This window comes from Cnephaeus nilssonii (assembly GCF_951640355.1).
Source record: "Cnephaeus nilssonii genome assembly, chromosome: 8".
NCBI lineage: Eukaryota > Metazoa > Chordata > Mammalia > Chiroptera > Vespertilionidae > Cnephaeus > Cnephaeus nilssonii.
The window spans coordinates 89,623,554-89,639,693 of record NC_137079.1 but is presented as its reverse complement, the minus strand read 5'-3'; the positions used below and the strand labels follow the sequence as shown (position 1 = coordinate 89,639,693).

At 40.4% G+C, this 16,140-nt stretch overlaps 1 protein-coding gene across 2 annotated transcripts in view; it reads right to left on the bottom strand.

Moving 5' to 3' along the window:
- Positions 1–6,904: 6,904 nt before the first annotated feature.
- RNASEH2B (ribonuclease H2 subunit B) overlaps positions 6,905–16,140 on the bottom strand; it is a 79,932-nt gene continuing 70,696 nt past the window's right edge. The window contains exons 10-11 of one of the 2 annotated variants that reach the window (XM_079779128.1): positions 10,908–10,988; positions 6,905–7,333 (exon numbers count right to left, since the gene is read on the bottom strand). In XM_079779128.1, the coding sequence (XP_079635254.1) occupies positions 7,226–7,333; positions 10,908–10,988 (189 nt within the window). In that variant the 3' untranslated portion in view covers positions 6,905–7,225. The remainder of the gene's footprint in view (positions 7,334–10,907; positions 10,989–16,140) is intronic. The other variant, XM_079779129.1, reaches the window with a different exon arrangement.

Genomic DNA, 16,140 nt, shown 5'->3' with positions numbered 1-16,140 from the left:
CCTCTCTGGCCGTGGGTACCTAAAAAGTGTCCAAGGGGAGACAAAATGGAGGCCAAATAGGTGGATGGGTCCGGCGCCTTCTCATGGAGCAGATAGAAGAAACAGCAGAATCGAATAACATCCACCTGGAATTGGTGAATTAAACACCCAGGAATGGACTGTAGCACACTAAAAATACACCATCTGTGGACAGAAAGGTCAGAGGTCTCCTGGAGAGAGGTGGGATCGGGGTTCTGGGCTGGAGGCAGAGACACACGCAACCGCGACTAGAGTCTCAGAGGGAGACTGTGCTGCACCAAGTTCGTGTCCCTTGAGGACAGTGTAGCTCTTGACTATAGAAGGGGTCCACAGGGTTGCTGGCAGCTGGGGACTCTAGATCTAAGTCCACAGCCATGGGAGGCTGCGCTCAGAAAGGCAGCCTGAAGTTCTGCACCGGCCATGCAGTGCTGGGGGGAGAGAGATGTGCAGCGGCGTGGTTGTTCTATCTTTATAGTTTCCTTGCTTTTACTCACTAAACCCAGTGCATAGGATCTTTCAATTACAAACACTAACCAAGACTGTAGGGGAAAGTTTTTTCTGTGGAAACTGGGGATCAGAATAAGGAGAGGCGAGCAGGAAACCAGCTTTGGGTCAATCCATCCCTCCAACTCAGTATTAAGTGCAGCAGGGAAATAAGAATCTAAACACTGGGTTGAGGGGCCATTTGATCCCGGAAACTAATATAAAAACATTGCCACCCAGGGGTTGTGTTAGAAATTGAAGCTTGAGTAAATACAACTGAAGGCAGACAAAGAAACAAAGTGAGCAGAGAAATCCCACCTGCTTGAAAACAAGGTTGTGGCTTATGGCACAGAGGAGCAGTGGATCGCAGGGAACTTTAACACTGTGCAGACTACCTAACAGGAAACAGATGTGCCATACAGAACAGTAGAGAGGGGTCTTAAACCAGCCCCCAGAGGTCACTGAAGCTCTGCTGAAGTGAACGACTTTCACTACTTCACTTTTTTATTTTTTATCTTTTACTTAAGGAACTAAATTTTTTTTCTCAATTGATTTTATTTTTATTTTTAATTATTACTATTATTTTACTTTAAGTTTTATTTTATTTTTATTTTTGGATTAGTGTTCTACATTCTATTTTTATTTTTATTTTAGCATTATTTTACTCTATCTCAATTTTTCTTTTATGCCAACACTCTCTCCCTCACTTTTCCCCCTTTTTTGTCCTGTTTCTCTTACCTGGTTCCTGCTTTAGTTTTTCTCTATCCTTTCTTTTTACTCCCTGTTAAAAATTGATCTTACTCATATATCTAATTTCCTATCCCCAGCTCCAAGTCCATGCACACTTCTCTCTTCTCTTTCTTCACTAGCCAAAATATATTTTTTTCCTTTTCTTTTTTCTTCCTTTTTCTTTCTGTCTTCTTGTTTCTTTTTCTGATTTTTTTGGCTTCTGTTTTTCCTCTCCTCCCTTGTTCTCTTCTACTAATAGCTTAATTAGTTTCAATCACCAACTCAGGCCTATCTACTCTCTATAAATTTTCATATACATATATATATATATATATGTATATGTATGTGTGTGTATATATATATATATATATATATATATATATATATATATGTAATTTTTCTCCTTTTTTACTTTGTTTTTTACTTTTCTTACTATACACACATTCTCTTTCTACCTCCTCAATACTGAATTGTGGACATTTCCCCATTCATTAAATTCCTTGACCTTACCTTCTGGAAATAAACTCTGCTTCTTGAGATTCATCTGGATGTTTGTTGTTTCGGTGTTTGTTGTTTGCTATTTTGGATTAGTTGTTGTTTGTTGTTTCGATTGTCCTTCTCTGGGTATTTGTTGTTGAGTTTTTTGGATTAGTTGATGGTTTCTTGGAGTTTTCTCCCCATATACATATATTTTTCCGCCTTCTTTTTTATTCTCTTTCTTTTCTCGCTACATTTTTTCCTTTTCTCAATATCATTTTTGCACTTCTTTCTCTCCCCTAATTCTCTTTTCTCTGGTGGTCACCTTTGTTTGGGTTTATTGGTATCGTGAATACATTTGTGTTTGGTGCCCTGTGTATTGTGTCTTGTCATGTTGTATTTTGTGCCTTTAAGTCAACGCAGGAGAGAGATATATAACCAGACACCCTGAGAGGAGAGATCATGGGGAGAAAAAGAAACAGCCTGCATAGTAAAGAAAAGGAGGAATCACCAGAAAAGGAAGTAAATGAAATGGAAGCAAGCAATATATCAGAGAAAGAATTCAGAGCAATGGTCATTAAGGACGCTGAAAAGGATGGAAGACAAATTCAACAATATACGTAAGAACCGAGAGGAAATGAAGAACCAAAAAGAAATGAAGAATGACATAGCTGCAGTAAAGAACACAATAGAGAGCATCAAGAGTAGACTAGAAGAAGCGGAGGACTGCATCAGTGAGCTAGAAGACAAGGTAGAAAAAAATTCCCAAGCAGAGCAGCAACTGGAAAAAAAAAAACTTAAAAAACAGGAGGAGAGCCTAAGGGAACTTTGGGACAACATGAAATGAAACAACATCCGCATAATAGGGGTGCCAGAAGGAGAGGAAACTGAGCAAGGAATAGAAAACCTGTCTGAAGAAATAATGACAGAAAACATCCCTGATATTTGGGAGAAAAAAGTCACACAAGTCCAAGAAGCTCACAGAGTCCCAAACAAGATGAACCCAAAAAAGCTGACACCAACACACATCATAATTAAGTTGGCAAACACCAATGACAAAACAAGAATCTTAAAGGCTGCCAGAGAGAGACAGAAAGTTAACTACAAGGGATCACCCATCATACTAGCGACTGATTTCTCAACAGAAACACACTAGGCCAAAAGGGAATGGAATGAAATATACAAAGTCATGTAAAGCAAGGGTCTGAATCCAAGAATACTCTACCCAGCAAGGCTATCAATCAAAATTGAGGGTGAAATCAGGAGCTTCACAGACAAAAAAGGACTAAGGGAGTTTATTACCACAAAACCAGCAATGCAAGAAATATTAAAGGGTCTGCTGTAAAAAGAAGAAATAGGAAGCGAAGAAGGAACACAGACATAAAGAAAAAAAATGGAGATAAACAAGTACCTATCAATAATAACCTTAAATGTAAATGGTTTAAATGCCCCAATCAAAAGACATGGGGGAGCTGAGTGGAGAGGAAAACATGACCCATATATTTGCTGTTTACAGGAAACCCACCTCAGAACAAAGGACTCACACAGACTGATGGTGAAGGGATGGAAAAAGGTTTTTCAGACGAATGGAAAGGAAAAAAAAGCTGGGGTAGCAATATTTATACCTGACAAATTAGACCTCAAAATGATAGCCATAACAAGAGATAAGTAAGGCCACCTCATAATACTAAAGGAAGCAATTCAACAAGAAGATATAATTCTGGTAAACATGTATGCACCCAATATAGGAGCAACCAAATACATAACAAACAAACAAACAAACAAACAAAAACAAAACAAAAACAAAAACCTTCTGGAAGATATAAAGGGAGAGATAGACTGCAATAGAGTCATAGTAGGGGACTTTAATACCCCACTAACACCAGGGGGCAAATCTTCTAAACAAAAAATAACCTGAGAAACATCAAGCCTAAATGACTCACTAGATCAGATGTAATTAATTGACATCTTCAGAACATTCCACCCCAAAGTCACAGAATATACGTTTTTCTCAAGTGCACGCAGGTCATTTTCAAAGATAGACCACATATTGGGACACAATCAAAGTCTCTTCAAATTCAAGATAGAAATTATATCAAGCATATTCTCAGATCACAATGGCATAAAATTAGAAATAAACTACAATAAAAACAATTGAAAAAAAACCTGGAGGCTAAATAGCATGCTATTAAATGATGATTGGGGTACTAAAGAGATCAAAAAAGAAATAAAAAGCATCATGGCAACAAATGACAATGAAAACACAACAATCCAAAATTTATGGGACACAGCGAAAGCAGTCTTGAGAGGGAAGTTCAAAGCTCTACAGGCCTACCTCAAAAAAACAAGAAAAAATGGCAATGAATTATCTAACCCTACATCTCAAAGAGTTAGAAAGAGAGCAACAAGAAAAGCCCAGAGTAAGCAGAAGGAAGGAAAGGGCAGAGATAAATGACACAGAGACCAAAAAAAGAAAAAACAATACAAAAGATCAACAAAACCAAGAGCTTGTTCTCTGAAAGGGTAAACAAGATTGATGAATATCTAGCCAGGTTCACCAAGAAGCAAAGAGAGAGGACCCAAATAAACAAAATCAGAAATGAAAGAGGAGAAATAACAACAGACCTCACAAAAATACAAAGGATTATGAGAAATACTATGAACTCTATTCCAAAAAAAATGGACAAGTAGACAAAATGGATATATTCTTAGAAAAATACAAGTTCCCAAAACTCAATCAGGAAGAATAAAAAAACCTGAAAAGGCCGATAACTACCAAAGAAATTGAAGCAGTGATCAAAATTCTTCCAGCAAACAAAAGCCTTGGTTTGGAGGGTTTTACAGGGGAGTTATACCAAGCATTCAAAGAAAAACTAAAACCTATCCTCCTCAGACTATTCAAAAACTTCAAGAGGAAGGAACATTTCCATGCTCTTTTTATGAAGCCAGCATTACCCTAATTCCAAAACCAGATAAAGACATGACAAAAAAAGAGAACTACAGGCCAATATCTTTGATGAACATTGATGCTAAAATGCTCAACAAAATTCTAGCAAATCAGATTCAGCATTACATTAGAAAGATAATACACCATGACTTAGTGGGATTTATTCTGGGGATGCAAGGATGATACAATGTCCGCAAATCAATAAATGTGATATATCACATAAACAAATTGAGAGACATAAATCACATAATCTTATCAATTGGTGCAGAAAAAGCATTTGACAAAATCCAACACCCTTTCTTGATAAAAACTCTCAGCAAAATGGGAGTAGAGGGATTATACCTCAACATAATAAAAACCTTATATGACAAACCTACAACCAACATCATACTCAATGGGCAAAAACTAAACTCATTTCCCCTAAGAACGGGAACAAGTTAGGGATGCCCACTTTCACCACTCCTGTTTGATATAGTACTGGAAGTGCTAGCCAAAGCAATCAGACAAGATGAAGAAATAAAAGGCATCCAAATTGGAAAAGAAGAAGTAAAACTGTCTTTATTCCCAGATGACATGATAGTATACATAGAAAACCCCAAAGACTCCATTCTAACTCACTAATTCGGTCCTCTGATTCTTCTACTCTAGTGTTGAACCTCCCCTTGCATTTTTTATTGTAGCTATATCACTTTTGATTTCTTCCTGGTTTTTGCACAGGTTGTTGATTTTCTCGTCCATCCGGTTTATGAACTGTAAGACCATTACTCTGAATTCTTTTTCTGTCTTGTTGCATGCCTCAGTTTCACTTATTTCCTTTCTTGGTGATTCCTCTTTTTCTTTCCTCTGAGGATTGTTTTGTTGTCTCCCCATTCTAACAATCACCAGAGGGTCCAATCACCGAGTTGTGGTGGCCTGGGCCGTGTGCTGTGGGAGCTTCACACCATCTAAGTGTCACTGAAGAGCTCTGACACCCAGATGTGTGGCTGCTGTGGGTCTCTGGGAGTTCCGCTTGCCCAGGATCAGTCAGTGGCACTCAGTGTGGCCTCGTGCATACATTTAGAATCAGGGACTCAGCCTGCACCATGCTGAAGAAGAGACCCCGCTGTTGTGTGCTGAAAATCAGAGTCCCCTAGCACGCACCAGGAGTCAGTGGCCCCCTGTGCCCATGCCAAGAATCGAGTATTTGAGTCTCTTGGTGCGGCATCACGCTGAGAATCAATCAGGGATCCCGTGCTCAGGCGATGAGAAACAGAGTCAAGGCACTGGTGCTCAGTGCTGCCTCTCATGTGGAGAATGAGGGTCCCCAGTCTGCTTGGGAGACCGGGTTGCACAGCCACCCTGAGCTGGGGAGACAGACTTCCATGTGCCCTCACCCAGAATCAAAGTTAGGTGGCACAGCTGCCCTGAGTATGTCTGGGGTCTGGTCACAGGAGTGTGCACTGCAGGAAACAAACTCTCTGTGTCTGTGCACCCAGGCTCAAACCCAGCGCAGCCTCCCTGTGTGGGTGTGGGGTCTGTTCGCGGGAGTGCGATCTGCGGGAAACAAACTCCCCGTGTCTCCGTGCCCAGGCTCAAATTCAGCCTCCCTGTGTGGGCAGGAGGCCTGCCTACATGGAAAGGGTCTAGTAGTTCTTACGGTGCTACAGCGTGCCAGCAGAGAGGGGGATGGGCTCTGGACTCAAAGAAATCCACAGTCAGTTGCCTGGACTCTTGGTGTCCCTGGGTCTGCAGTTGTGTTTTACCCGAGTGGCTGTAGGGTTCCAGTTTGTGTCTGAGACCAGATTGGGTGGTGGAAAGGCTAGGTTCCTGGTCTCAAGCAGCTCTGTTCTTCAAGATGGTGTGGTTTCTGTGCTGGTGGATTGTTTGCAGTGACAGCGGGGTTTTGCCATCCAAGACTGCCCAGTTTGGCAGCCCCCTGGGAGACCCGCAGGATCTGACTTTCTCTCTCTCTCTCTCTCTCACACACACACCACACAATTTCACACACTCCTCTATCGCTCATTCACTCTCTCACACACTCTCCCTCCCTACCTTCTTGCCAGTCACCATCCTACTTTTTTCTATTTTCTACAAAGAACATGTTTTCATCATAAAACCGAAAATGCCATTAAACAAAGCCAAAAACTAAAGGCTTTTAAAAAGTAGTTTTTCAGATAGCTTTGCTATCTGATTTCTCTCAGTATACTGAAAATCATATTGCTATAGCTACCATTTGGCAAAGTTGCATAAAATAACAGGCACACACTCAGATATTGTCACATGTCAGTTTATTGAGAAAATTGAGATGCTAGAGGTTGACTCTAGTCACTTGATTACTTTTCAGTATGTCAAAGAAGACTCCAAAGTCCACAGCCATTTAGTTACACAATCACTTTCCCATATTTTGTTCAGGAACATAAAATTCAAATACAAAGAAATGTTCAAGTGAATCTAAAAACTGCTCTTTTTTTTTATTTCAAAGGATGGTGATTAAGGGTCAGGAAGTACAGTGACATGGAGGAAGGACAAAAGTGGAACATGTAAAAGATAAAACATTTTTGGTGGATTTCATTTTCAAAGTTTCAAATCTTTTCAACTTTTTTTTTTATTTTTTGCACCAAAAAAGGAATCAATACTTTTCATTCCAGACTTGTCAACTTTAGCCAACGCCTTTTGAGCTGCAGTCATTTTGCCATTTTTCTGTTCATAAAAATAAAAGAAAAATTGTTTCAAATGCAACATTTATAATAAAGCACACAGACAAATCAAACCAGACCATGCATGGCTCAAGATTCATTAAGGGAGGTAAGCATTTGCTAACATGCTTCATAAGGGAGTGTTGATTTTAAAAAGTCTTGATTTCAATTCAGAATTCAAACCTAAGAGATAAAGTATGTTGAAAGAGGCAGGAGACAAACTGCTGCCTTTCCTGAAGTGGAATGTCACAACCAACGGTTTACTATAGGGGAATAATTCTGGAGGGTGCATTAAGTGCAATAACACAAACAATGGAACTGAGACAGGCAGCAATTGCCAGAGGAAGGAATTACAGCCTTGTATTACTACATGATGAATAATTCACACCAATTTACCAACTGATTTTATTCAGAGGCTCTAGGGAAACCAAGAACATATATGGTGATAGAAGGTGACTTGATTTGGGGTGGTAAACACACAGTACAATATACAAATGATGTATTGTAGAACTGTATACCTGAAACCTATATAATTTCATTAACCAATGTCACCTCAATAAATTCAGTAAAAAATAAATTTAAGAAAATGTTACCATATTCAAAAGATAACAAGCTAGCTGGCCTATTTTCCCCTCTAACAACAAAATACTTTCCAAAAAGCTGACTCCAAATATCTCTGCTTTGTAAATTGCTCTCTCTTCCTGGTCACTGTTTTTTTTGCTTAGTTTTGTTTTCTTTTTTTGACACGTCCTAGCAGAAGGTAAATAGCAGCTGATTTTATTTTGATGCATCACAACTTGTTCAACAGAAGCATAAATAATGGGAATCAGCAAAGAAAAAAATAAAATCAGCTGCCTCTCTAGGAACTGTGAGACAAAGTTATTGCCAAAGTATCTTTTAGGACACAATACATGATCCCTGAAATTTTGCTTCTTACATTCTGTCACTTAGAATTTAGTAGGGTTAGTGACAGTCTCTGAGGTAAGTCATCCCCTGCATTTAACTGACATCCTGTTAGCTCACTGGTGCTATGCCCTAGAGCAGCAGTCGCCAACCTTTAGGACCTCACGGACCACCCACCGGTTGGCGACTGCTGCCCTAGGAGATACAATGGGCAGTTAAAAGTGTGGGACAGAAATACTTCTCACAGAGAATCTCAAAAATACCCCTGCTTACAGAAACCATGGAGATAACCAGGTATTTATCCATATCTCAAATTGGATTATCCCCTGATATCACATGCCCAGATAAATTATATATACAGAATAAAATTTATTTAAAAACTTTATATTATAAGAGGAGAAAATGTGAAAATCTAAGTGGAAGTTAACTCCATTTTGGGATAGGCAAGGTCTTTCTAAGCATAAAAATAATGAGAAAAATCATAAAGAAGAGCAATTTCTATATTCAATACTGAGAAAAACTTAAAACTATTTAAAAATGAAAAGGCTGAACACAAATTTGAAAATTCTTTGTACCTTCCTTATATGTCATGAAAAGTATGAATAGCCTCAATTTAGAACAGGCTCTTACAAATCAACAAGGAAAACATTACTATCCTAATATAAAAGCAGGCATAAATGCAAATGGCCAATAAGCATTTGAAAAATACAACTAACTTTATAGTTAAAGAAATGGAGCCTAACTACACAGGCAAACATTTTCAAGAATAAAAATAATACTCAGTGTTGTCAAGAATGGAAGATGAATACTCATCAGGAATAATGGTTAGGAGTACAAATTTCTACTACATTTTTGGAAAGCATTTTATTTATATCTATACTAATAAAAGGGTAATATGCTAATTAGACCGGGTGGACTGGACATCTTCCGGTCATCTGGTCCTCCTTCAGGACAAAGCCACGGTGGCGGGGCTGAGGCAGAGGTGGTTAAGGGCGATCAGGCTGGCAGGGGAGCAGTTAGGGGTGATCAGGCCGGCAGGGGAGGGCAGTTAGGGGTGAACAGGCCAGCAGGGGAGGGGAGTTAGGGGTGATCAGGATGGCAGGGGAGGGTGGTTAGGGACAATCAGGCCAGTAGGCAGAGGGGTTAGGGGCGATCAGGCAGGCAGGCAGAGGTGGTTAGGGGTGACCAGGCAGGCAGGCAGAGTGGTTAGGGGCGATCAGGCAGGCAGGCAGGTGAGTGGTTAAGAGCCAGCGGTCCCAGATTGCGAGAGGGATGTCCCTGTGGGATCAGGCCTAAACCAGCAGGCCGGACATCCCCCAAGGGGTCCTGGATTGGAGAGGGTGCAGGCGGGGCCGAGGGACCCCGCGCCTCATGCACAAATTTCATGCACTGGGCTGCTAGTATCTCAATAATTATGGAAGGAGCTCATGTTTTCTAAGTTCTTACTCTTAGTTCTAAATTGTGTCTAATGAAATAATCAGATGCAGACTATAAATCAGAATGTGTATCACTTCATACAAACAAAAAAATAAAGAAGTTAACTATGTGTTCAAAAATAGGGGAATGAATGAATAATCTATATTTCATATGGTAAAATAACACACAAGTGAATTTGATGAAAAATTAATAAATTTTCAAAGCATGCTTAATAACATGTAAACATTCTCACAATATAGTGATAAATGAAAAAGCAGAACCCAAAACTATATATCAGTGCCAATTTAAAAACATGATATAAATTTATAATGCATGTTTAAGATAAAACTTAGTAAGAAATGTTATAAAAATATTTGCCTAGGTGATTATTAAATGATGGAGTTATTATCAATTTTTGAAATCATCATAATTTCTGGGAAGCTTCTGGACAGTAGAGTTGAAAAAACATTATCTATGGCAGCTCCCTCCCTCTACCCCACACTATCCCTCTGAATACACGCAAAGATTAGGCACACTTTTGCTAAGTACATTGCGCCTTTCTTAAGATTCCTAAAGGCTTCCTTGCTGGACATTTTCATTGTCATTCACAATTTTGAATTGATGTTTAAGTCAAAAAATAAATTTAAGTCACAAGTTAATAATTCCTCATGGTTAAGATTGTAAAATGAGCCCTAACCGGTTTGGCTCAGTGGATAGAGCATCAGCCTGCAGAGGGAAGGGGTCGCAGGTTCGATTCCAGTCAAGGGCATGTACCTTGGTTGCGGGCACATCCCCAGTAGGGGGTGTGCAGGAGGCAGCTGATCGATGTTTCTCTCTCATTGATGTTTCTAACTCTCTATCCCTCTCCCTTCCTCTCTGTAAAAAATCAATAAAATATATTAAAGAAAAAAAAAAAGATTGTAAAATCAGCCCTAGCCAGTTTGGCTTAGTGGATAGAACGTTGACCTGTGGACTGAAGGGTCTTGGGTTTGATTTCAGTCAAGGGCATGTATGTTGGTTCTGGTCAGAGCATGTGCCTGAGGCAACCAATCAATGTTTCTCTCTCACATGATGTTTCTCTCTGTCTCCCCCCATCCCTTTCACTCTCTAAAAAAATCAATGGAAAATATCCTCGGGTGAGGATTAACAAAAAACAGAAGAATTGTAAAATCACAATAGCATGCAATTGCTCCCAGATGTCCCCATGCAGCATCACTCACTGAGTCCAAGTGTATGCCACTATGTCTGGACACACATACCTTTTCAGTCTTCATATCTTTGGTATTAAACTTAGTGTAATCTTCTTTTGCTTCTACAGGCTCATCTGATAACTTTACCTTCTGCAAATGTTAGAGCAGTGAAATGGTGTAAAACGCCACCTTGACATATCAATCAATTTAAAAAGAACCAATGTGCAATTTGGACCCACACTAAGGCCAAATTAAGCAGCTGACCCTGCAAATGGCTTTTTTCTTTAACAAGCTCCTTTACATTTTGCTGATTATCTAGAGAACTAAGCCACACAGCCTTTCTGAGGAACAGTTTTGGTAATGGGGGATATAAATAAGGAAGTCCTAGCCCCAGTCTCTAGGGGTATTAATCACATATTTTACATGCACTAGGGACAGAGACTGCTGACTTCCAGGAAAGTTTAAGGGGGTGAATGTAGGCACAAAAGCAAAGACTAGAATTTCCTTTAAGGTGTTCAGCCAGAATCTCCACTTCATTCACCTCCTGGGCTGGTGTAATGTCCATTTAGAAACAGCACTTATTATCATCTTCATATAGTTTCATGTTGTTACCTCCTTTCAATTCAATAATCTCATTTTATCACGTAAGAACAACTTCACAAAGCAAGCAGCCAAAGGAAGAAGGAAGCACAGAGATGTTAAACAAAAAATTTAAGGCCACCGAGCAGAGGACATAGGGTAAGATCTCAATTTCTGTACAAGTGCTCTTTCCATTAGGCACAATGCAACTAAGTTGACCTTTACTTTGTGTTTTCCCCTTTCACATGAGCATTTTGCACCAATGAGAGTGAGAATCCTGTCAAGAGCTAAACTTAGCCTTAATGTTCACATTATAGAGGAATCATGCCACAATTATTATGTAAAGGGCACATAGCAGGGCTGATAAGTCTTCAGCATAGAGTACTGAGTACACAGAGATCCCAACTCAGAATTTTACAGATCTTCAGGTATAGGGGGGATAAATGGTGAAGAAAAAAATAATAATAAAATAAAGAAAAGAAAAAAAATAATTTTGCAGATCTTCAAGCTCTTTGTGGACACCAGGTTGACAAGACCCAATATGGATCCACCCTAGGAAATACATATTTGTTTCCAGCTTCACTCTTCGCACCCCAGCTTTTGCTAAACACAGGACTGGGAGGGCGTTAAAAGATGCCACAGCCCATGTATATCAGGGGATAAAACAACATCCTTGAAATTCTTCACTGGAACTAACAGAGGGGCATCTGGGAATATGTCACATAATGGGGAAAACCTTCTCTTGACCACACAGTAACCTCTAGCAAATGAATCTTCAAGAGAAAAAGACTAGTTTATCATGTATGAACTATGTACCAGCAAAGTGAATGTAAGTGATCAAGCAACATTCTTAAGAATACATGTTTCTACTAAAATTAAGACGTGTTTAGGTGATGCACATTTTTACTAGGAAAGTATCTTCAACTGGGAGAGTAGAACGCATAGGTGATGATGAAGGCTATAATAGTTTCACAATGAAAAAAACTTAAGATTCTGAGGATGTTTGCTTTTCTCTTATGGCAAAATGTTCTAATACGGATGATGTCATAAACTTATGGGCTTATTTGCTTTTCACTGATAAGTCAAATAAAAATGGCAAGAGATTTAGATGACAGATGTTTCCTTATAAATATTAAATACATAAAAAGATGACTGACTTGTTTAGGTGTTTTATCAGCTCACTATCATACAAGACACCAGTTGTAAGTACTTACAAAAAAGAAAATGATGGTGGTAGTCTCTGCACATAGCTAGGTTTCATGTTATTCCCAGTACATTGTTGAATATATTGAAAAACCAAACAAACCCATAATTGTTGTATTGACTTATTTTTGTTGTTGTTGTTATTTAAAAGACTGGAGTTGAGTAGTTGCAAGAGATCATTTGCTTCACGAAGCCTAACATACTAACTGGCCTCTAGATTTGGGGGACTGTTTTAGAAGAAAAAAAAAGTGACTCAGAAAGATGTATACGCATTGGTAACAAAGGGTCTGACTAAATGGGTACAGCTCTGGAAAGAAAAGCGCAAAGGGCAGAGGACCACCAGAATTAATGCTAGGATGGACTGGTCTTATCATTCTTACAAATGATTTGCAAGAAGAAACAGAAACATCTCCAAATCCACTGATTGCCTTAGGCTCTGCTAGCTGACAGTGTTAATTCAAAAGATGGGAGAGGATGAGGGCTGGAAGCTGAGTTTCAACAGAGGCACACATATGATAGTAAGAAAGTAATGCAAAACATGGCTCCATGCTATTGATTACAACACAGATACAAAGACACCTATGAGCCATTAGAATGTATTTTCTGAAAACAATATACTAAATTACTGTAAAAATCAATCAAATCCTGGACAGGAAAGCTAGTAGAAGACATTGTCCTGTGCTTGTTTAAAATGTGGTACTTCACCCAGTGCAGTTTGCACTGTGCACACTGGAGCCCCAGGAAGACACAATAGAGGAGGAGACCTCGAAAAGCAGCTAAAATAATTCAGGAGGCAAGGCTGACATTTAAGACAAGCAGGATGCCAAGACCTAAATCGGGGCTTTGCTAACTACTGTCCCTGGGCCAAATCCAGCTGGCCACCTGCTTCCATTAGTGAAGTTTTTCTGGAACACAGCGCACTGGTTCACTCATGAATTGTATGTGGCTGTCTTCGCACTTTTAACAGCGGAGCTCAGTAGTTGCGACAGAGATCACCTGCATCATGAAGCCTAAAATACTAACTAAAATACAAACTTAGCCTTTACAGGATAAGTTTGCTGACCCCTCGGCTAAATCATAAATGAAGAAATCACAAACAACTTACATTTTGGAAATTAAAACAAGAAAACAGAAAACTGGATCTAAGAAGAGTAAACTTATGAAACATATCACCCTAGACAGAATCAAAGGCTAAAAGCTTCAAGAATAGGTTCAGAGCCATTCATAAATAATCTCTTAGTTACCAAGGAAGATGGATATTTTGGAGAAAGATATAGTCTTAGTTTTGGAGAGAGAGAAATAAGAAAGACACCAACACGCCTGTCCTCAGTTAGACAATTATGTCTCTGTCCCCTAGCGCCGTTTTCAGAGACAGTGGACCACGGGACTGGAAGAAGTGTGGTTTGACTTCTGCCCAGTGCTATTCCCCCAGAGAGTGAAAGATAAACCTCCTTTCATAATCAGCTGAAAATGGCCCACAACTCCCACTGATGTACTGTAAATTTTCCATCCTTTCTAAAAATCAAAGTAATAAATGTTTTTAGAGCTACCACCACCTCCAAAAAGGACATGATACAAAAAAGTCCTGATAATGTTGGCCACCTTGAAGGCAGGGAAAAAGGAAAGTTGTTCAATATCCACAATATGTCCACTTTACATTCTAAGGCATTTGCTATTTTGCTGGCAGGAGAATGGCCCCACTGACAGACTGGCACGTGTGTCTATTGCCCTGTCTTGGAGGTCAGGCTGGACTGGATGCCACAGTGTGCCACCTGGTGTGGTGTGTGCCTGACTTCTCTACTCTCCAATCCGGAAACAAACACAGCTGCAGCCCACAGTGCAGAGGAGCTAGGGGTGGCAGTTTGAGAACATCTGAAAAAGGAAAAGGCTTTCCACTAACAGATAAATATTATACATAAACTACAGGCCCGGTGCACAAAATTTGTGCACGTAGGGGGAGGTCCCCTCAGCCCAGCCTACACCCTCTCCAATCTGGGACCCCTCGGGGGATGTCTGACTGCCATAATCTTGAACCGCTGGCTCCTAATCACTCACCTGCCTGCCTACCTGGTCGCCCCTAACTGCCCCCCCTGCCAGCCTGATCACCCCTCAATGCCTCTGTGTGTGGCCTGATCGCCCCTAACTGCCCCCCGCTGTGAGCCAGGTCACCCCCAACTGCCCCCTCTCTGCCAGCCTGGTCGCTCCTAACTGCCCCCCCCCTGCCAGCCTGGTCACCCCTCACGGTCCCCTGCCAGCCTGGTCACCCCTCCTGGTCACCCATGCAGCCTGCTTGTTCAGTCGTTTGGTTGTCCCTCACTAACCCCCCTGTGGCCTAGTTGCCCCACGCAGTTTGCTTGTTCAGTCATTTGGTCGTTCCTCGGGCCGGCCCTGGGTGGCTGGGTAGCCAACATCTGGGGCTTGCCTGTGCCTTGGGCCGGCCCTGGGTGGCTGGGGGGCTGAGAGGACTGGGGGACTCCGGAGGCAGGTGTGCAGAGCGGCTGGACCTGCCTGAGGGTGGGCCCAGCTGTGCCACGTGCCTGCTGCCCCGGTAGGGCAGAGGGGACTGGGTGCTGCCATCTTGTGGCTGTGGGCGCCACCATCTTTGAGGGTGTGACAGTCAATTAGCATATTCCCTCCTTATTGGCTGTGGGCGCTACCATCTCTGAGGGCAGGACAGTCAATTAGCATATTCCCTCCTTATTGGCTGTGGGCTCTGCCATCTTTGCAACGGTCTGAGGATCAATTAGCATATTTTCTCTTTATTAGATAGGATATCTACTATATTTTTATATAGGTATCTGGCTAACCAACTCTTATTTGAGTTTTGACAGTACGTTATTATTCAGGTAAAATCTACAAAAATTAAAAAAAATTGATGGTGAGCTCAGTACAATCTTTATTCCATATAACATCACTCCATGCAAGATGGATTTAGAATGCTTTAAAATACCAGGTGTACCTGTTAATAATGCAGATTTTTTTCAATAGATGGAGTTACACATATGTTGATATATATGCGATTTGATATGTATGTTATTTTGTTGTATTGGCAGCAAGCTTCAAAACTTCATATGTCAAATTCGCTGAAGGTGTGATCATCATAGATATTTTTACGATTAAAAATGTCGAATTTTGTGCCAAAAAAAGAGCATTTGCGGGAAGTTTTAATTTATTACTTTATTTTGAAGAAAAGTGCTGCTGAAAGTTATCGTATACTTCGGGAAGCTTATGGTGAACATGCTCCATCTCAAGATACTTGTGAATGCTGGTTTAAACGCTTTAAAAGTGATAATTTCGATGTGAAAGACAAAGAATGTCCAGGTCAACCGAAAACGTTTGAAGACCAGTAATTACAAGCATTATTGGATGAAGATGCGTCAGCAAACAATTTCCAATCGTTTACAAGCAGTGGGAAAGATTTTAAAGGAATGAAAATGGGTCCCACATCAACTGAACAAAAGACAAATGGAAAACCGAAAAGTCATCAGTAAAATGTTGCTTCAACGGCACGAAATAAAGT